General features: G+C 37.1%; 1 protein-coding gene across 14 annotated transcripts in view; it reads right to left on the reverse strand.

Annotated features, from left to right (window-relative positions):
* TIA1 (TIA1 cytotoxic granule associated RNA binding protein) overlaps positions 1–14,276 on the reverse strand; it is a 43,010-nt gene that overhangs the window by 8,523 nt on the left and 20,211 nt on the right. For 6 of the 14 annotated variants that reach the window (XM_047852551.1, XM_047852549.1, XM_047852553.1 and 3 more), the window contains 6 exons: positions 7,601–7,709; positions 7,108–7,203; positions 6,907–6,991; positions 6,416–6,539; positions 5,110–5,255; positions 1,113–3,800 (listed from right to left, as the gene is read on the reverse strand). In XM_047852551.1, coding sequence (XP_047708507.1) covers positions 3,674–3,800; positions 5,110–5,255; positions 6,416–6,539; positions 6,907–6,991; positions 7,108–7,203; positions 7,601–7,709 — 687 coding nt within the window. In that variant the 3' untranslated portion in view covers positions 1,113–3,673. Of the gene's footprint in view, positions 1–1,112; positions 3,801–5,109; positions 5,256–6,415; positions 6,540–6,906; positions 6,992–7,107; positions 7,204–7,468; positions 7,710–10,280; positions 11,938–14,276 lie in introns of those variants that run through there. The other 8 variants (XM_047852552.1, XM_047852550.1, XR_007150857.1 and 5 more) reach the window with 7 other exon arrangements.

A 14,276-nucleotide genomic window follows, 5' to 3' on the forward strand; every position in this document is an offset into this window, starting at 1 on the left:
CAGTATTAGTAAAATCGTGTTTAATCCCTATTCCTAGCCTAGTAATCCTGAGTCAGATGTCTAAAACTTTTTCCTTTTTTAGTTGAATTACTATCAGAACAGCTTCAGCTGCCTCCAACATTGGAGACCATAATATAAAATCCTATTCAACTGAGACACATTTATATACATTTTATTAAGGCTGTTAAATTAAAATGTGTTGTTTTGGAGGTAAGTTCTTCCAGTTCTAAACCCAAAAGTAAAAATGCAGTGATTGGAAAAAATGGAATAACCCTTACAAAAAAGTGATTTTATTTTTAGAAATCATTGCTCTTCCATTCAAAAGTTTTTTTTTTTTTTTTTTTAAGTAATTTCTATACCCAACATGGGGCTTGAACTCATGACCCTGAGATCAAGTGTCACATGTTCTACCGACTGAGCCAGCGAGGGGTTGCTTTTTAATTCCTACAAGCACACTTTACTTTTCCAATGTAACTGTAACCTAAAGAGCACTCCACAGCACATAGCGAACGTAACTTTCTTTGTATATGTAATCTAGTCCCTGCCAACTGCCTTCTCAAATGTCAACCGAACTCTAACACATACAAAAGGAAGACAAGCCAAGCACAGGGACAGAACAGGAGAATAAAACTGGAATGTGGAACTCATTTTCAACAGGGAGATAATATCAACAAGGAAAATGAGATCCTGGTTTCATAATGAGTTAAATCTATGTAATGCCAATTCTTTGTGGTATTAAATAGTAACCCAATGGGGGCGCCTGGGTGGCGTAGTCGGTTAAGCGTCCGACTTCAGCCAGGTCACGATCTCGCGGTCCGGGAGTTCGAGCCCCGCGTCAGGCTCTGGGCTGATGGCTCGGAGCCTGGAGCCTGTTTCCGATTCTGTGTCTCCCTCTCTCTCTGCCCCTCCCCCGTTCATGCTCTGTCTCTCTCTGTCCCAAAAATAAATAAACGTTGAAAAAAAAAATTAAAAAAAAAAAAATAGTAACCCAATGAAAACCATGGTTTCTGGAATAAGATTAAAAAAAAAAAAAAACCTGAGTGAATATAACAATACCGCTAGACCAAAAAAATCTTTCACACACAATAATCACTGCAAGAAGATCCCACAGGTTATAGAAAACATAAAGGAACTTTAATATCCAAACAGTCAGGGCAAAGAATACTGGATTAATGACCCATTAAATGTGTATCACTTCAGGTTCTTTACAGTACCAGATGTATTTTATAGTAATCTGAATGAATATTGCAGACAATGAAGCCATTTTTAAAACTTTAATTTCCTTACCTGATACTAATACCAGTATGATTTTTAGGCTAAAAAATCTTTAAATGATTTAACACTAGGAGTAAGATTTAAACCAAAGTTAGCAATGTTCTTGAAATGTCAATTTGTTCAGTAGTAACTTTTTGAGAAATACTTTCTTCTCAAAAAGTAGTCAATGTACACTTTAAGACTTGTGCAATAAGAAAATATACTGACTAGTAAAAAGTATTAAGATAGTCAAAATGAAAGAAAAATTATACTTTTGTTTAAATTACTTATGCCCAAATAATTTACCCTGCAGTCCACAGGTGTACAGGAAATAAAGTATTTTTGAGTAAGAAAAATAACGAGGGTCCTAAAATAGAAACATAAGCCAGAAGAATCTAAAAATAGTTTCCTGATAATTTATTTTATTTTTTTGAGTATTTCATTTAAGCTGCTTCTGGTTGCATGCCCTGATCTGTAAAACTTAACAAGGAAATAAAATTCCCAAGTATTTAAAAAATTTACTCATCTTCCATAAAGCAACTTTTAACGTATCAACACTTAAAAATACACAGTGACTTAATGAAACATCAGTACAACTGCATAGAATTGAGCTCCAGAGAATTATACACTTCTGAGTTGTCTTTCCTGGGCTCTGGTTTACATGAGTATTGGCTTTAGAGACCACCTTAATTTGCTCCTACCTGGAAAAGACAGTTCAGGAAACCAAGATTTCACAGGCTTTTATCTGTTGCTAAATACTAGGAGCTCTCTGAAGGTCTTAAAAACAACGGAACCATCCAAATATGTATACTGGGGACTCTTCCCCTTTGTGAGTCAAGGAAGAATGAAGTTTGTGACTTTCACTGAAAACAAAACAAAATCTCCCACAACTCTTTGACGACACTCTGAAATGTACTAGAAATTTCAAAACTAGAATAATGCCATCAAAGATTAAACCTCTTAATGCTCGGAGCCACCCCAAAATAATAAAATTGGGAACTCCAGGAAAACAGGTACCAAAAGAATCAAAATAATGATTGCACTGAGGATTCTCCTCTTTGAAGGCTGTTTAAGGAGGTAGGATTTTAAGGTTTTTTTTTGTTTGTTTGTTTCTCTTTTGGCCTCTGAACATTTAAAAAACACTTTGCCCGGCTGGTCCTTCAGGCTAATTTTGAAGTTCAAAACGAACCCCAAGCCTGATATTCTACAGTTTCACAGCTATCATTTGTACAAATTAAGTTGATTCACTCTTTTTGAGTAAATATAACTAGAAAATGGCAAATTAATATCTTCCTTTACATACAACTTTGTGTCTCAAAATTCTTGAAAAACAAGAGCAGATGACTTTGTATTCAAAGACTACCAAAGTGTGTATTTGATATTCACATGCAAACAACTTAGAACCTTATAAATCTGTCAACTCTGCAGGATGCCTTTAAGAAGGAAATGACCTACAAAGCTTGCTAATTGTGCAAAATATTAAACTGCTAAAACATTTTACAGAATGAAACAACAGTACATGTAAATGTAGAAGTTGACACATGGAATTAACACGGGCTCATAAGAACTTATCACATTTCAGAGATTTTCTTTAGTAGCAAGTTTTTGTTTTTATATTTCCTGGTACACAGCAAAGTATATCACAGAAGATAAAAATCCTTTTAAACAAATCCAAGAGGGAATTCTTGAGGCACCTTCTCATATAAAACACAAAATGAATGCAATTATCAATCCATCTGAGAAAAGTTTTCAAACTAAGTGAACATCATTTTTTTCCATTTAAGTATATTTTACAGAAATTTAATAAGGCAAGACAAATTTGTGAAAAATGTAGTTACAAAAATGATGTAAACTAATAATTTATATTTAAAAAACCCCAAGGGAAAACAGTGGAGATGGGAGAGTTCAAACAATGCCTTAAAAACAAAAAACAAAACAAAAACCCCTAAAACAGAATTGTGCACAAGCTGAAGATTACAAAGAACTTCTAGACTCTGCACAGTTTTGGTTCTTCATTTTTTTTTTAACATCTTTATATTACATGTTTTAAATCATATCAGGAATGCAAACTAGAACTGCACACTACTTTAGTGGAAAAAAGTTCAACATTGTGCAATTTTCTGCCTCTTAATTTTAAAAAAGTGGCAGCAATCCCTGCATTTGTATTTGAAACAAGGATCTGAGAAACTTTATCAAAAAAGGTAATGAAGGCAAAAATTGGCAGACATCCAGCATCTTGTTTCTTTTTAAAACAATGTGGATGATAAGTAATTTCATGATTAAAAAAATGAATCTTTTAAATAAATACATTGTATCTGACATTTGCACTGACTGATTTGATAAATCTTTTAAGTAAACAACGGCTTTACTACACTCCCTGTAGCCTCAAGCCACTGGCTTTAGATTATGGAGTCCTTTTTTACTGGGTTTCATACCCTGCCACTCGATACCCTGCAGGCTGATTAGGCAACATGCTGCCATTCTGTCCTGGAGGTGGCTGCACTCCGTAATTGGGTCCCATCCATGGTGCCGAAGACTGTGTCTGACTGGTAGAAAACACGAAAGGAGCAAAGAGGGGAAATCCACTGATTAAAATAAAATAATGCCAAGAAGAAGTAACATATACAAAGAAAATACACTTTCCTTAAGCCCAAATATAAGAGTACTGGTTATGCCAGAGAAAGCAAAGGCAAAAGCTATTTTTCCTAAAAACAAGCATCCTGGGGTGCTGGGTGGCTCAGTCAGTTAAGTGTCTGACTTTAGCTCAGGTTATGATTTCACAGTTTGTGAGTTCCAGCCCCGAAATGGGCTCTCTGCTATCAGCACGGAGCCCACTTTGGATCCTCTGTCTTTCCCGGTCTCTCTGCCCCTCCCCTGCTCACTCCCAATCACTCTCAAAATGAAATAAAGAAAAAAGCCAAAAAAACCAAGCATCGTCACAGGTTTAATTTATGCAGTTTAATTTTGTTAGTTTAATACAGCTACAAAAAAAAAAAAAAATACCCTTTACCTGTAAACATTTATCCCCTTTGAATTCAGAAAAAATTCATTTCTAATCTCAAAAAGGAAAACTGTCCACCTGGGTTGGACATACACTGAACAAACAACTACTCGAAAGAAACAATCATTTGGTACAATAAGGACTAGCATTTTTATTATTCAAAGAAGAAATTAAAATAATTATTAGCATATGTAAACTCAATTTTTTTCAACATTACAAACACAAGACTCTTTTTTTATTTTTACTTTTTAGAAGATTTTTGTTTTTAAGTAATCTCTACACACAACATGGGTGTGAATTTACAACCTTGAGATCGAGTCACATGCTCTAATGGCTGAGCCAGCCAGGCACCCCAAAAATGTAAGATCATTTTAAAATAGAAACTAAGAACTATTTTAATTTTCAGTGTTTCAAAAATTTAAATAAAATTTAATAATTCAGGGTGTATAAAGAGGCATCCATATAACAATGTGTGCATAAATCCTTTTGCACAGAAAAATAAAGGCATAATAAATAAAACAACTAGCATCAAAATAACTGTATCCAAGAATGGCTAAATGATCTTTAGTCACATAAAAAGCTTAGTAAATATTAAGCTCTCATTTTCTTAAATATTAGTTGATTCATTATTAAGCATTACCAAAAATCTTACAACACTGGTTATACCTCAAGGCAGCACATTTCCAGACAAATTTTTAAAGAAATACACTTAAAACTATAAATTAAAAACTACTCTAAACTAAGTCCTTGCTTTAGACTGAGGACCACATTACTTACTAATTACTTAAAATCTCTTCCTAAGTTCTTGACTTTTTCAAAGGCTAATAATAAAGGAAAAGAGCAGGTATGCTTACTTAAATCCCTGTTGATTCCACGCCTGGCCATACATTCCATATGCAGGTACTTGCCAACCATTAGGCATATACTGGCCAATTTGTTGTGCATTTCCATACCACTGGCCCCACTGGCCATAAGCTTGTGGATATCCAATCTGATTCTGCTATTAAAATTTTAACAGGTAATTTAGTATTATTTGAAGTTGTATGTACACATACAGTCCTAATATACCACAAATATACAGCCATTATACATAGGGCCATCATTACAATTAAAATGAAAGGACGGGCACCTGGGTGACTCAATCGGTTAACCATCCAACATTAGTTCAGATCATGATCTTGTGAATTCGAGCCCCACATTGGGCTCTAAGGGGTTAGCCCGCTTAAGATCTTGTCTCCCGCTCTCTGTCCCTCCCCCAACTCGAACGCACGTGCCCTCTCTCTCAAAAACATTTAAAAAAGAAAAAAAATAAAGGATAAACAAAAGCTTATAAAATGAATGCTAAAAAAGAAAAAGAAGTGAAGTTATAGTGCTGTAACTCTACGTGATGCTCTGAATGGCACATTCTGTAAGGTAGCAGGTAAGGCCCTAGTAATAAATATTAAACACCCAGTATAATGTTTAAATGTTTTGTAAACTAGATAGGGAAGATTTAAAAATTACTTATTCCTATATTCAGTTTACCTAAGAAACGTACATAGTTTAGGATTTTCCTACTCTTGTCTTGGTGCTCCATTTACAGTTTCCTCACAGAAATTTTTATGGGATTACATTTGAAACCACTAAAGCTGCCTGGAAAAACAAAAGCAGCAAAAATCTAGAAGAAAATGCCAAAGCTCTAAATATGTTTATAGGTTTTGTTTCAACTAAGTCAAACATGCTTGTGAGTTCTCCAAATAGTATGTGAATAGATCTACCACGTGTTAAGAAAAAATTGAATACCCTGCCAGGTAAACTACCACTCTAGAACTATAATACATGTAACAAGAGCCCTTACAGATAATCACTTTAGCTAGAAACAAGGACTATCAACAATTTCATTTTTTAAAAATTTTTTTGAGAGAGCGAGCGAGCGAGCGAGCATGTGAGAGCACGTACATGAGCTGGGGAGGGGCAGAGAGAGAGGGAGAGAGAAAATCCCAAGTAGGCTCTAGAATGCAGCACAGAGCCCATCTTGGGGCTTGATTTCACGAACTGTGAGATCATGACCTGAGCCAAAATCAAGAGTAAGCCGCTTAACCGACTCGGCCCCAGGCATCCCTCCAACAATTTCATTTTAAAATAACCTACTGTTAGCCCAGAAGTCAAGAACCCTCTCACCTGTTGCACAGGATTTATCATGTCAAGAGTTTCTTTGCCCCAGTAGCATTTCACAACATGGCCTTCAATGGTAGTTCCATTAACAGAAACGATTGCATGTGCCGCACTTTCATGCGAATTGAACCTATTGGAAATAATACTAAGAATCACTAATATTAACTGTTTACTTATGAATAAAGTCTATTTTTAAAAATCAAACTGAGCTTGACATAAAACAGTAGTTCATACAAAAGAATCAATATGATTGTTTATTTTCTTTGCTATATTTTTTTTCAAAAGTCTTATAGTTTTGGAGAAACTTCTTAATAGATAATGTTTTATTGGCCTTGTGGTAACAGGGAGGGAACCAATTAAAAAACAGTGGCAAATACTGCTAAATGCTAGAGAAATTTCTATTTCTCTAACCAAGGTAAATTTTTAAGAAAACTACTAAGTTAAATATTCAAACATTTTTTGGGAGAAAATTTTTTTTTCGAATAAACCACCCATACCGAACAAATGAATATCCTTTATCTGGAAAGACTCGAATTTCCATTATTTGTCCAAATGGTGAAAAAGTCTGACGCATTAGTTGTTCTATTAGACAAAAAACAAAAACAAACCACACTAAGTTATATAAAATCCTATACAGATATTAAGCTTTTCAGTAAAAACATTAACCTCAAGATGCCACACAAGTAAACCTCCCATACCTGTCAGTCCAGAAGTGACACCTCCACAGTATACAGTACAGTTGCTTGGACTAGACTGATTTACAACTTCATCATACGACAGCTGTTTGGTGTTTGCTGGGGAGGGAAAAGTTTAGTATTTTGAACTCATGAAATGAAATGTTCAGAAAGAGAAAAGTAACATTGACTACACTACTGTAGTGGTAAATTTTACCCTGACCAAAATGCTTTATAGAATACATACTACATTTGCTTGAGGATTAATCCCCCCGCCCAAGATTATCTAAAAAAAAATTACTCAATATTCTCTCTTTAATAGGAGACTTGACATTAGAAATAATATCATTTATTATTTAAAATCACAAAAATGAAAACTAAGTACATTTTGGACAGTAGTCTTGATTTGCTTCTCATCTATTTCTGCAATAAGTCTCCAGGAACAGCTCTAACATTTAAAATCTAGCGTATTTTCCTCCAAAATTCCACATTTCCTTTTCTTCTCCAATACACCTACACTCATATGTACTCTTTGGAGCTGGAGGCTTTCGGGTTGCCCAGTTAGTTCTGATTTGTCTTCCACCAAGCCACTGGCCACCCATCTGCTGAATGGCATTTTCGGCATCCTGTTCCGCACATTAGAAATGACAAAGAAGCCACTATTAATTGATGTTGAGTGACTACAAGCAGTAGAGAAAATTCAGCTGTTTTCACAATGGTTTTCTGAATGAAAATGCTTTATTTATAAAATACACAATAGTTAACTAACTTGCATTTAAATAAGTAAATTTTAAAAATACACAATATATGATAGGTTTCTTAAAATGTAATGGTGCTTTTAAGTTATCTTTCTTTTATTTGGATATCAGACTCTGGGAATGTTAATTCCCTAAAAAAAGTTCAAAGCCCCTTATAAAGTTCATTTAATAACTCAGACTGTGGATGAAAATCTCACTCTACACAATCCAACAAGCTTGTTAATGACAGTATTTCATTTCTCATTCATCTAACAAGTAAACACTGAACATCTACCATGTTCTAGACAGGCATCAGATTAAGTGCTAGGGATTCGCTGGTTAATGAGACAGACATGGTCTCTGCTGCCTCAGAGCAGACATTCTTTTGGGGCCACAAATTAAATTATCACAAATTGTGGTAAATGCCATGACAGAGGCAAAGGGATGGGATAGAGAATATGGGCTTTGGGATCTACTTTAGACAGCATGATTAGGGAAGGTCTCTCTGAAATATAACATTTACACTGAAATTGAGAGGAACAGGAGCTAGCCAAGTCAAAACGTCAGGGAAGAAAGCCCTGGTGGAGGGAAAAGCACTGTAAAGTATGTTATAGCAGGAAACAGTTTGGTATGTTTGGAATAAAAAGGCATGTTAAAGGCAACTAGTTTTAGTGGAATCTAGTGAGCAAAAACAGGTACCAGAGAAAAATATTAAAAGATTTTAAGTAGGAGACTGTCATGATCTGATTCATGTTTTAACAAGGCCATTCTTAGCACTAGGAAGAGAATGGTTTACAGATATGGGTAGTAATAGGAAAAAGACACTCTGAAACTAACTCAATACCTACAGCAAAAAAAAAAGCTGGATTAGTGCAGTAGCAGTGCATATATCTACAGGAAGAATCAACAGAATTGTGGTGATGCACAGTAAGTAAAAGGGGAGGAATCAAAGATAACCTATGTTCCTGCATGGGCAGTAGGGAGGACAGTGTTAGCTAGCATTTACTGAAATAAGAAACCTAGGAGGGAGGAGGAAAACAGTTTGAGGAAGAAACAAAGAGCTCCATTTAAGACACATTAAGTTTGATGGGGCACCAGGGTAGCTCAGTTAAGCATCCAACTTAGGCAGGCTCAGGTCATGATCTCACAGGTTTGTGAATGGTGAGCCTGCATCAGGCTCCCTGCTGTCAGGGTGGAGGGAGCCAGCTTCTGATCCTCTGTCTCCTGTCTTTGCCCTTCCCCTGACGGTTTCTCTCTCTCAAAATAAACTTAAAAAAAAAAAAAAAAAAAAAGACACATTATGTTTGAGATGTAGGACATCTAAATTAAAACTATTTGTTAGTAAGCATGGTGCACAAAAAAGTAAACTGCTGAACTGGAGATATGAAATTCAGAGTCATGAAGAAAGACCAGAAAGAAAAAAGAAGGCATCCTGGGACAGAGCCCTGAGAAACAACAAAATCTGAAAACTAGGTAAAGGAAAAATTACTAGCTAAGGTGATTAAGAAGTTCCCAGTGATGAAAGGAAGAAACTCACAAAAGTGTACTGTCACAGAGCCAAAGACATAGAAATCTAGCAGTAAACCTGAAAAGAGTACTGTTGGTACAGAATGAGAACAAAAGCCAGCTTACAGTGGACTGAAAAGTAAATGGGGTGCAATTCTTATCTGTTATGTCAAAAGTAGGCTTAATCTATCATGAAAGAAGAAACAGATTCAAGGCTAAAGGCTATTCTTGAGATACATGAAAAGGAAATGCATATTCTTAAAAAGAAACACACATTGTTTACCACACTTACCAGTTTGCAATTCATGAAATGCTTACTGTTGTGGGTTGAACTGTGTCCCTTTAATTGATATAAAGTCCTAACTACCATCTGCTCCCCCAACTGTGAAGGTGATCAAAATTGGAAATAGGGTCTTTGCAGACAAATTAGTTAAGTGAGATCATCCTGGATCAGGGTGGGTCCTAAATACAGTATGACTGATGTCCTTATAAGAAGAGGAGAGGAGTGCCTGAGTGGCTCAGTAGGTTAAGCATCCAATTTCAGCTCAGGTTATGATCTAATGGCTCGTGAGCTCAAGCCCCACATTGGACTCTGTACTGACAGCTCAGAGCCTGGGGCCTCCTTTGGATTCTGTGTCTCCCTCTCTCTCTGTCTGCCCCTCCCCCACTCCTGTTTTTTTCCCCCTCTCTGAAATAAACAAACATTTAAAAAAATTTAAAAACAGAAGAGGAGAAGACAGGGGCATCTGGGTGGTTCAGTTGGTTAAGCATCTGACTCTTGGTTTCGGCTCAGGTCAAGATCTCATGGTTTGTAGTTCGAGCCCCACATCAGGCTCCATGCTGATAACAGGAGCCTGCTTGTGATTCTCTTTCTCAAAATAAATAAATAAACTTAAAAAAAAAAAATGCTTAGTGTGCCTGGGTGGCTCAGTCAGTAAGCATCTGACTCTGGATTTTGGCTCAGGTCATGATCTCATGGGATTGAGTCCCGCTTGGGGATTCTCTCACTCTTTCTCTGCCTCTCGCTTGGATGCTCTCTCTCAAAATAAACTTAAAAGGGCCATGTGAAGACAAAGGCAGAGGCTGGACTTATGTATTTACAAGCCAAGGATACTAAGGATTGCTGGCAACTGTCAGAAACTAAGAAGAGAATGTTCTTCCACAGAGTCTTAAAAGGGAGCATAGCCATGACAACAGCATTGGTTTTGGGCTTCTACCTCCAAAACTTTTGAGAAAGTAAATTTTGGTTGCTTTAAGTCATTCAGCTTATGGTACTTTGATACAGCAGCCCTAGAAAACAAACAAAACTACTCATAAGAGAAGGAAGAAACTTTTTATGGCATGTGCATGTGTTTGTGTAGACAGTTGTGAATGGGAGATGAAGTGAAAGCAGTATGGAAACAAATCTTTTGAGAAGTTTGATTCTAAATTATGGCAGAGAAATGGAGACACAGCAGGAAAGGGATATGGAATCAAGTTTTTTTTTTTTTTTTTTTCCAAGTAGGCTCCACACCCAACATGGAGCTCGAACTCATGACCCCGAGATCAAGAGACCCACGTTCTACCGACTGAACCAGCCAGGTGCCCCAAGTGTGGTTTTGATTAATATATACTAGAACATGTTTTCTGGTCGATGGGAATGATCTAACAAAGGGAAAGACTGATGACAAAGGACAAGAGTATAGCAAAGAACATATTATACAATTCTGTTTACAGAAAACGTTCGAAACAGAGAAATCTATATACATAGAAAGTAGATTAATAGTTGCTCAGGGCTGGGGCACCTGGGTAGCTCAGTCAGTTAAGCATCTGACTCTGGATTTTGGCTTGGTCATGATCTCATGGTCCATGAGTTGGGAGTCTTGTGTTGGACTCTGCTGGCAGTGAAGAGCCTGCTTGGGATCTCTCCCTCTCTCTCTGCCCCTCCCCTGCTAGCGCTCTCAAAATAAACAAACTTAAAAAAAAAAAAATGTTGTTCAGGGCTGAGGAAGTGAGAGCATAGAGGGAAAAGGACAGTGACGGTTTCTTTTTGGGGTATTGAAAATATTCTAAAATTGTGATAGTTGCATAATTTTGTGAATATTCTAAAAACCACTGAATTATACACATTAAACAAGTAGATTTTATGGTATGTGACTTATACCTCAATAAAGCTATAGTAGGAAAACAAAAGAATAAGCATAGGAACAAGGTCCCTGAAAAGGCAAGAGAGGCAGGATCCCAACTGTGAGGGATCTGGCCTTTTACAGGAAGGACATGTCTTCTACTGTAATAGAGGAAAAAGAAGGTGGATGAATTCTATGTAGGTTTGGTGGTTGAAAGCTGAGGGAATTCCTGTATGATAGTTTCTATTTTTTCAGTGAAACATAAAGTCGTCAGCTTGGGTGATGATGAAGAAGGGGAAGGAATATTTGAGGAGACAGGAAGAGACAGCAAACAATGGGAAGTCAAACTAAAGAACAGGTTTACAAAGATAGTACCATGCACTCACTTAAAATGTGTTAAGTGTTAAATTAGAAGTAAAACCAGTGGACTCAATTTTTCTTGAGCAGTATTTAGTTACTTCGGAGTAGGCAGAAAAGCTACATTCCATCGGTACTGGCAATTGTCCCTAAAATGTCCAACATAAGAAGAGAGACAAAGGAGTTGGGGGTAACTTCAATTAGGGCTGTGGCACTTCACAACACCAGAGCACTGCCAATCATATAACACAAATTTTACAGAAGCTGAAATACTAACTTAGGAAATTAAATTATTTCCTCAAAATTAACATACCATAGGAATGGCTATTAGGATACAAATCCATCTCTGGCTGACTCCCGAGGCCATATATAGATATTCTGACTCTCTTTTATTTTAAATATGATTAGTGATTTTTAAATAGTAGGGGTTTATATGCCATAATCTCAAATGGAAAAAATTAGTTCCTAGTCCACCAAAGCCCTCAACCTATTTCCCCAAAATAGCACAAAATATTAAAATCCTATATATCAATCCTCCAAGGAACTCATACTAATTGTGGCTATCAACCCATAGTATCAAGTATTTTTCTACCTTTCCTAAATATGATGCTATGATTAACAGTAAAGCTTTTGAGGGGGGCGCCTGGGTGGCTCAGTTGGTTAAGCATCCGACTTCAGCCCAGGTCATGATCTCGCAGTTCATGAGTTCGAGCCCCACGTTGGGCTCTGTACAGACAGCTCAGAGCCTGGAGCCTGCTTCGGATTCTGTGTCTCCCTCTCTCTGCTCCTCCCCTGCTCAAGCTCTGTTCCTGTCTCTCAAAAATAAATAAACATTAACAAAAAAAATTCAACAACAACAAAAACAGTAAAGCTTTTGAAACCAACAACACTCTTGGTTGTTATTTTCTCATCTTACATAAAAAACTTCTTAAATTTGGTAGGTAACATATGCATATGGCAGAACTTTTATCTTTTTACCTCTCAATATGCTTTACCATTTTCTTTTTTTTTTTTTTAATTTTTTTAACGTTTATTTATTTTTGAGACAGAAAGAGACAGAGCATGAATGGGGGAGGGGCAGAGAGAGAGGGAGACACAGAATCGGAAGCAGGCTCCAGGCTCTGAGCCATCAGCCCAGAGCCCGACGGGGGCTTGAACTCACGGACTGTGAGATCGTGACCTGAGCTGAAGTCGGACGCTTAACTGACTGAGCCACCCAGGCGCCCCTGCTTTACCATTTTCAAGTTACCTTCTAATACATGGGTTTTCCCTGACCTCTCAGGCTTACTCACTTTCTTCACAGGTTTACCTACTTTCTTAGAAGACATTTTCACTTCATGAAAGGAAGATGACAGCTACACTGCATAACACATTTGAACATATCCCAAAATATGATGTTACTATGAATAGCTGAGATACAATTGCAGTACATTCTACATTCTCTTACCCAAACTTGCAAGCCATGTAAACATTGTTAAGGCAGATTTCTGATTTAGAAAATAAATTCTGGGCAAAATGGTTGCAAGCTGTTATAGAAAATATCTGGATAGTAAGAATTCATTGTGAGGAATAACCAGACATTAGTTCCACTGTAAGCAGACAGAGTAACTAGAAAGTTTGACAATATTTGGCATAACTGCAAACAGATGTATTTTTTAAAACCCAGAAGAAACTGGCACAGTAACATGGTCATAAACCTGACTGGAAGCCATTAAAAAATGATATAGTATCTATTTCATATAACTCGTTTATTAAAGAAAAATATTTCTAAAATACATTGCATACTATCAAAAACTTTTATTTTTTTAATGTTTATTTATTTTTGAGAGAGAAAGAGACACAGTGCAAGCAGGGGAGGGGCAGTGAGAGAGGAAGACAGAATCCGAAGCAGGCTCCAGGCTCTGAGCTGTCAACACAGAGCCCAACGCGGGGCTCGAACCCACAAACCGTGAGATCAAGACCTGAGCTGAAGCTGAAGGTTTAACAGACTGAGCCACTCACGCGCCCCTATCAAAAACTCTTAATGGGGGCGCCTGGGTGGCGCAGTCGGTTAAGCGTCCGACTTCAGCTAGGTCACGATCTTGCGGTCCGTGAGTTCGAGCCCCGCGTCAGGCTCTGGGCTGATGGCTCGGAGCCTGGAGCCTGTTTCCGATTCTGTGTCTCCCTCTCTCTCTGCCCCTCCCCCGTTCATGCTCTGTCTCTCTCTGTCCCAAAAATAAATAAACTTTGAAAAAAAAAAATTAAAAAAAAAAAAAAAAAACTCTTAATGGTTCATTTTCTTCAAACTTTTTCTAAGTAAACTCTATGCCCAACATTGGGCTCGAACTCACTTAATCTTGCATGAGATTAAGAGTCACATGCTCCAGACTGAGCCAGCCAGGAGCCCCTGCTTGCTCATTTTCTAAGACATTCTTTTTTTTTTTTTTAACTCCCTAAGGCGTTCTTATACAGAAAGTAGTGTTTCTGTTATTTATCTTTGGAATGACAG

Source organism: Prionailurus viverrinus, chromosome A3 (assembly GCF_022837055.1).
Source record: "Prionailurus viverrinus isolate Anna chromosome A3, UM_Priviv_1.0, whole genome shotgun sequence".
Taxonomy (NCBI): Eukaryota; Metazoa; Chordata; class Mammalia; order Carnivora; family Felidae; genus Prionailurus; species Prionailurus viverrinus.